The sequence below is a fragment of the Papilio polytes genome, unplaced genomic scaffold, assembly GCF_000836215.1.
Source record: "Papilio polytes unplaced genomic scaffold, Ppol_1.0 DF824269.1, whole genome shotgun sequence".
NCBI classification, from domain to species: Eukaryota; Metazoa; Arthropoda; class Insecta; order Lepidoptera; family Papilionidae; genus Papilio; species Papilio polytes.
In genome coordinates, this window is record NW_013524935.1 from 5,387,844 (window position 1) to 5,395,887 (window position 8,044).

Sequence of the window (8,044 nt, forward strand, 5' to 3'; positions counted from 1 at the left end):
CGTGGTATTACACCGGGCGTGCCGGCCTATACGTGCTAAGATGTTAAAGCGGGCACTACCACTGTTAACTCTGCTTCCTTGACGTTGGCAGCAACTCAAGGTCTCTTTCACACATTAGGGTTTTTATCTAAAATATTTACCCCCTAAGTTTAATGGCGTGAGAATATATAGCCTAAAGTGTGACGTAAGTGTAGGGCATAGTATTAAAAATATAGTTATTCAAAAACATGCTGTAATTGCTGAGATCTTAGGCAACAAAGAAGTGTGTGTTTATGCTTTATTATAATAAGTATAAATTAATAAATTCCTTAACTAGGCATAAGATTTAGCTCATACAGCTTAGCTAATTCAAGAAATAACTTAACTTGTAAATTAACAAATCAAAATATTGTTATAACTTTTCTATTTATCCACCGATTGATATAAAACTAACAGTAAATGTTAACTGAAATTAACCACAGTAAGTTAATTAAAACCACATCGAAATTTGTTAAGTCATTTTTGAGATTAGCACACACAGACAAACATCCTAACAATCGTTCAATCATACTTCATACTAATATTATAAATGCGAAAGTTTAGATGGATGTTTGTTAGAGTTTGTAGCCTAAACGGCTGAACGGATTTCAATGGAATTTGGTATAGATGTAGAGGACGTTCTGGAAGAACACATAGGGTACTTACTTATTTTTTAATTCCACGCGGACTAAGTCGCGGACGAAAGCTAGTATTATATATTTTTATGGAAGATCTTTTAAGCACTCAAAAGTTATATTATTAGTATTAAATGTTATTTAATATCTTAGGTTCCTAAGTTACATCCAGCAAGTAACCGAGTTGCGGAGTACTGTCTATCCCAGATTAAACCGGAGGCTTTACTGTCTGGACATAGATCGGTACTGCATATATTGACCATGCTCAGAGATGTGCTATCTGTTTTTAGTAAGGATTATATTAAGGTGAGTTTTTTGATTCTTTATAATTATATAGATTTAATTTTTATATTAAAATTTATCGTAATATTCATAATGTGTATGAAATATAACTTTTATGCTGTCAGTTTTCTATACTAGTAGTTTTTGTATGTATTGAAATAACTAAAAATTATTAAGCCGATTTAAATAATTCTTTCACCAAAGCTATGTTATCAGTATCATAGGTAGTTATTTTTTAATTTCACGCGGAGGAAGTCGCGAGCAACAGCTAGTGTGATATCTGATGCTATAGTTACATTCAAAGGAATGAAAAATATGAGATTACACTCCTTTTTAGTAATTTATTGACTAAAATGTATTACAGAAATAATAATTTAAATTACTATAAAATTTCTATTTTTTTCTATTATTACATTGACATAATCTGTTTAATAAATCATTACAGATATTTTTTGTTTTTTTTTATAATATAAGGTGGCAAACAAGCAAGCGGCCACCTGAATCCACTGTAATTGAAAGCAACCTCTGCCCATAAACATTCACAATTGCAGATGCGTTACCTACCCTTAATTGACGGTGGAGGAGACGCACATAAAGAGGGCATTTCCCCTTGCTATGCGTCTCCTCCACCGTCAAATTCTCTTTTCCTTCCCATCCTTTCCTCTTAAGAAAAGGGTGGAAAGGGAACGGGACTAAAATTAGGCCTCCGGCACTACACTCATCAGACGAAACGCGGAATTACTCCCACTTCACGCCTGTCTTCTGTGTGGTTGTGGTATTACATCGGACGAACCAGCCCATTCGTGCTAAAATGCTAAAGCTACCACTGTTATATATATTAATATATATGTATATTATGATTATAAATTATAATCGCATGATATGGGTAGTGAATTTAATTCCTTGTCTATGTTGTTTACAGACGATCTGTGAGTCCATTCTGTCTCTAATGTCTCACAATAATATATACATAAAGACGTGTTGTCTACACACGCTGCACGCGCTCTTCGTGTCCGAGGGCAACTTGAGCGGTGCGCTGGCTTCGCAGCTGGCCCGCGCGCTACTGGCTTCGCGCCCACCAGCTAATGATACTGGACAGAGTCTTGCATGGACAGCTGTAATACAGCAGGCGCTCTGCTGTCTTGCTAGGTAACACATTACTATACTATTTACTGTATTACTTTGATATTGTATGTAATGAAATAACGCAATGTACTAGGCCAATTTTAAAAAACTATTTCACCATTAAAATGCCCATATTTTTAATCACGCGGACGCAGTCGCAAGCAACAGCTAGTTACATATAAATGTAAAAGTTTAGATGGAATGATGTTTATTATAGTTTGTAGCCTAAACTGCTAAATGAATAAAGTCTAGAAGAAGAAACAGATACTCTTTTGTTTTTTTACTCCACGTGGACGGAGTCGCGCGCAAATGCTAGTATTATCTACTTAACTCTTTGCAATGTTCCTTCATTCTTCAATTGTTCAATAAAGTATTAAAAAGAATCGTCCAATTTGATGGTGCACATTGTCATTTGAATTTTGACATTTGCAAATGGAATTTTTACAAGTGTAAAGAATAAAATATATTTTATCTTTAAAACAGTTCTATATTTTTCTGCAATAAGACAAGTATATATTCCAATTCAAGTTATAACGATATTGTAATTTAATTAATTAAAGAAAGCAGCAATTTTTTTAAATACACTTGTAAAAATATTTTTTAAATCAGGTTAGATTTGAAATTGTGCGTACCGAACCTGCCCGCTTTCGTCACCGTGTGCGTCACCGAGCTGTGGCACTCTGACGTCACCGATGTTAACGCAGCATCCACTAACGCACTAAAGGTACACCCTATACATCTATCTCTCTCACACTTGTTACATTAGAGTGAAACGACATCATCGGTTATTTATGGGTCGATCTGTTCCTTTCTCTGTCGTACTTATATGATTTGAGTGAAATAACATCAATTAGAATTTGTGTCTATATGGTTCTATCTCTCTCACACTTGTTACGTGAGAGTGAAACAACATCATTTGCTATCTATAGGCCTATATGTTTCTATCTCTGTCGTACTTATTTGATTAGAGTGAAACAGCATCATCTGCTGTCTATAGGCCTATATGTCTATCTCTGTCGTACTTATTTGATTAGACTGAGACAGCATCATCTGCTGTTTATAGGCTTTTATGTTTCTATCTCTGTCGTACTTACTTGATTATAGTGAAACAGCATTGTTTGCTAACTCTAACTTTATAAGTTTTTTGTCTCTGTCTTAGTATATTAGAGTGAAACACCAAGATTGCCATTAAATTCAACTATAGAACATTTATTGACATATACTAGTTTTGTCTGTTGTCAAATATAATGAAAGAGACAAATACAATAGTGATGTATTCTGTTATTTATTCCAGGCTTTGCTTTTGGATTGTGTGAAACCCGCTGTTGAATCTGAGGATTTCGTAAAATATAAAACCCATATAGATACAATATTGAAGACCATCGGAACAGGACTAGATAATCCATTCAATCAGGCTCTCAGACATGTTATTTTGACATTGGCTGTATGCTTCGAAGTAAGTATAACTGTCAAACAGTGGCTCCTATGTAAACTGTTGTATGTCTGAAATTCAACTTTTGAAAAATAAAAGTTTTAATGTTAACACTATTATGACGTATAAATTTTTGCTTTATTTACATTATAAATCAAAGGTTAGATGGATGGATGGTTATTTGGTAAAAGGTACCTCTAGATTGTCTCAATGGACCTTGATAAAATTTAATGGAGATGTAGATATAGCCTGGAAGAGCAAATATATTAATAAGAAATAAATAAAAATAATTATTTTTTTTTTCATTTGGCGCGACTGGAATCGTGGGCTAGTATAACATAACAGCTAGTATAACCATATGATAATTTTTTAACAATTAAAATTACAATTTAAATAAAAAAATAGAAAACGAGGTGAAAATCACAAACTTGTGGGATACGATAGTTTACATACGAGCCATCGAAATCAAGAAGTGTTTATAAATTTATTGAATTTATTATTTGCTTTGTTCTTTTCAGATAGGTAATAACAAACTAACATACATACTTGGACCGTTATTAAAGAAACTTAACGATATAAAAGAAAGCCATAACTTCAACCATCACAAAGAAGTGGAATATGCCACGGGAAGTGCCATCAAAGCCCTAGGTCCAGAATTCGTGCTAACTTACATCCCACTTAGAGACGGAACGGATATTAACTTAGAAAGAAGCTGGCTATTACCTGTGCTTAGAGAAAAAATCATAAATTCCAATTTGAAATACTTCGCTACAGAAATTTTAGATATGGCAACATTTTGTAGGAAAAAATCTCGAGAATACAAACAGAATAATGATAACACAAAAGCGCATACTTATGAATTATTGTGTAACCAATTTTGGTCTTTGTTGCCAAGTTTTTGTAATAACCCTAAAGATGTTAAAGATAGTTTTAAATCTATCGCTCGTGTTTTGGGCAATGTTTTAAAAGATAATCCGGAATTTCGTTTATCTGTGATGCAAGCTATAAGGAAATTAATAATGTGCTCTGAAGATGAAGACCAAAAGGAATTGGGCAGATTTGCTAAAAACTATCTACCTATATTGTTGAATATTTATATGACTCCAGCTAAAGGGGAAGGGGAAGGACATAGGTTAGCAGCGTTGGAGACTATCCAGGTATGTATTTATAGTTAATATCTTTGTTAAGTAATTTTTTTTAAAAAAAATGATATAATTTTCCATTCTAATTTACACAATATTACATTTGCTTCGTTTATAAAAGGTTTTAAAATAAAACAGAGTACAATTTGCTTTTTTCATTTATTATAAAGTGAAAATCAAGCAAATATTGAAATTCGCCAAAATAGCGAAGTGAACAGACATTCGCTTTGGTAGATGTGTGTAATCAAAAGTAGTGGACGCACAAAAAGGGGTTTTCCTTATTCTTATGCGTCCCTTCCCTTGCTAAATCCCTTTTCGTACTATCTTTGTACGAAATTCATAGAAAGGAAGAGGACTAAAATTAGATCTAGTTTTAAAGATGTAGGTCTTGTCCCACCAAATTGTAAACTGTCTGATAACAATCTATCATGTAAAATATGTGACGGTAATATCGGATTTTGTTTCCTTATCTTACAGTGACGTCATTTTTAAGCTATCTCAGTCTATCAGCCAGCCGTGGGACAGGCCCTTAATGTTTTTTTAATAAATTAATTATAATAATATAAATAAAATACCAATATTTATATGTTTACAGATATATTTAACAATAACGGACCAGAATGTTCGAGAAGAATTATATAAGAACGCAATAACGCAACTAGAAGCTTCCATAGACAATCATTTCCAAAGAGAATCTATATTAGATGTCATCCGTTTATTAATTTTATACCAAACGAGCGAAGAAATCGCTGTTTTATTTGACAAATGGGTATTCCCATTAGCCGAAACTGTAATAGAAGATCCAAAGAAGTTTAAAAAAGCGAAAAAAGAGAAAATGGAAGAAGATAGAGAAGTTAAACCGTTGAAATATAAGGAAAAAGTGAGATTACTGGAAATGGAACATAAAAAAGCTTATAGGATTTTAGAGGAGATATTTAAAAGTGAGAATGAATCTTGTAAGGAATTTGTTAAGAGTAATTATAAGAAGTTAAAGAAAATGTTAATGAATTCGTTGAATAAAGTCGCTGATAGCAGTAAAGCTGCCAGATTGAGGTAAGATATACAATAATAATTAAATTTTATAAATTAATTAAATTTAAAAAAAAAAAGTTTTTTTAAAAAAAAATGACTATCGGCGGTTCCTGAGTAAAATGTTGTATGTTTTAAATGCAAATTTTGCAAAACAAAATATTAGTAATGTATTATTTATCTCAAATCTTTATTTTCTTATTTTTATATATAATATATTTCACATGATTTTTATTACAAAAAAAATAACAAAATTACACATATTATATAAAAAAATAGAAGTCCACCGGCTGCGGAATCCGATGACTCAAGCAGCCAGTGGTCAGGGCTGCAGAGACAGGAACTTCCTCACTATTCGTGCGGTTTCTAAAATATAATATAAAATAAATAATTAGTAAAGTTTTTTTTTGGTGTTGTATCCATTTAAACATACATAGACAACCATAATCAATGATTGTAATGTGAATTTCAAATTTAATCAGAAATTAATTTTTGTTATGATAATTTAAAAAAAAACAGCTTGGTCTAAAATGCAAAACGGTGACTTACAGTAGTCTACATAAGAGTCATAGAAATGTCAAAGTCTCTAGTATTAATTCGAATCATTATTTTTTAAAGGTTCATAAAAGCATATCGTCCTTACTAATATTATAAATGCGAAAGTTTAGATGGATGTTTGTTAGTTTGTAGCCTAAACTACTGAACGGATCTTGCTTAGTCATAGATGTAGAGGATAGTCTGGAAGAACACATAAGCTAATTCCTTTATTTTATTTGAAATCTAAAAGATTTTGTGTTTTTTAACTATGCAAAGTAAAATGATCTCTATTTCCAGGTGTATAGAGCATTTAATTAACAGCAGCCACTTTTTGAACAGCGAAAGCAAGTTAATAAAGAGTGCTGTAGCGGAAAGTGTTATTTGCACTAAAGATATCAACTCTAAATGCAGACAATGTGCTTTTAACGTTATTAATACTGTTGGGAACTTGCTGAAGACACAGGATGGAGGTAAGCAATCCATAGAGATGGATGGATGTTGGATCTCCAAAAATGTTTAACAGACAGGCATAGGCCAAATTTCACCGTTTTCCGTTCTCATATGTAGCATATAATCTGGAAGAACTCATGGTTTTTTATTTGAGGTACGCTAGTAGATAACACAAATACTACTTGTTAGTTTTAAATTAAAAAAAACGTCCGTAAGTTTGAAATAAAAAATAAAGAATAGTTGGAAACTTATAAAAGATCTTGTAAGCGGAAGATCATAATTACATTGTAAATATTTCATTTTTCTAATTGTAAGCGAATGTTTTGTTTTTTTATGAGAATGAAGTATCTTTTGTTAGGAACAAAATTAGTACCGTGCTATAGAATTGGCGCAACTCTAGATAATCGGCATAAACGTCACGTCCCTAGCTGACAGCTGTCAAATGTCACTAGAAGGATGGATAGATTGGCGCGAAACTTGAGTCCTGGCGAGAAGTGTTGCTCTGAGTTTAAAGCGACAGTATCAATTAAATAAGTTGTCTAAAACTTAAAACTAAAGATATTTCTCTATATTTTTTAGCTGAACTAAAAATTAAAAAGTGTAAATTTTATTTTTACAATGTTTCCGATTTTATTAATTTTGCAGTCGTGGTTTTTGAACACTTTAAAATTATAAAAAAATACAAAGCTACAAATTAACATTAAAATATGTATGATATCCAGGAATGGCATCCTTCCTGGAGATGGTGTCATCAGGTCTGTCAGCGACGCTACCCCGCGTGGTGTGCGCCACGCTGCGCGCCCTCGCCTCCGTACTCTTCAGCTTCTCCGAGGACTTGGGCCTGGAGACGGTGCAGCGTCTACTGGATACTGTCGCACAGAAGATGCTGGAAAATAACAGAGAAGTGGTAGCTGGTGGTATGAGTTTCCTTAAAGTGAGTTTTTTTCTTTTTTACTATGGTAAATGTTTTTTTCTGTATGTAACCTCATGTAGTTTAAATTACTGGATTTATTTTAACAAGTGAGGTGTTGCTGGATAGGTCTTCTTCCATAGAGTGTCATAGGGTATATTTTTTTGCCACAAACCTTGTATATTTGTGAAGGTAATGTGTTCAAATCACGCTCAACGTAACTTATTACTTAGTAAAATATTTATTTAGGTTGTTTTTGAATTATCTTATTAATATCATAAACTACCTTTCGCCCGCGACTCCGTCCTCATGGAATAAAAAAAAAGTAAGTAGCCTATGAGTTCTTCATCTATGCCGATTTTTTTTGATCCAGATCCGTTCAGCCGCTTAGGTTACAAACTAAAAAACATCCATCCATCTAAACTTTCGCGTTTATAATATTAGTAAGATGTGAAAGTTTAGATGTATGTTTGTATCCTAAACT

At 32.7% G+C, this 8,044-nt stretch overlaps 1 protein-coding gene across 1 annotated transcript in view; it reads left to right on the forward strand.

Moving 5' to 3' along the window:
- LOC106106037 (RRP12-like protein) overlaps positions 1-8,044 on the forward strand; it is a 13,382-nt gene that overhangs the window by 3,297 nt on the left and 2,041 nt on the right. Inside the window, exons 6-13 of the mRNA XM_013286567.1 lie at positions 807-959; positions 1,858-2,084; positions 2,670-2,784; positions 3,355-3,516; positions 4,011-4,649; positions 5,230-5,687; positions 6,498-6,670; positions 7,373-7,584. Of these exons, the coding sequence (XP_013142021.1) occupies positions 807-959; positions 1,858-2,084; positions 2,670-2,784; positions 3,355-3,516; positions 4,011-4,649; positions 5,230-5,687; positions 6,498-6,670; positions 7,373-7,584 (2,139 nt within the window). The remainder of the gene's footprint in view (positions 1-806; positions 960-1,857; positions 2,085-2,669; positions 2,785-3,354; positions 3,517-4,010; positions 4,650-5,229; positions 5,688-6,497; positions 6,671-7,372; positions 7,585-8,044) is intronic.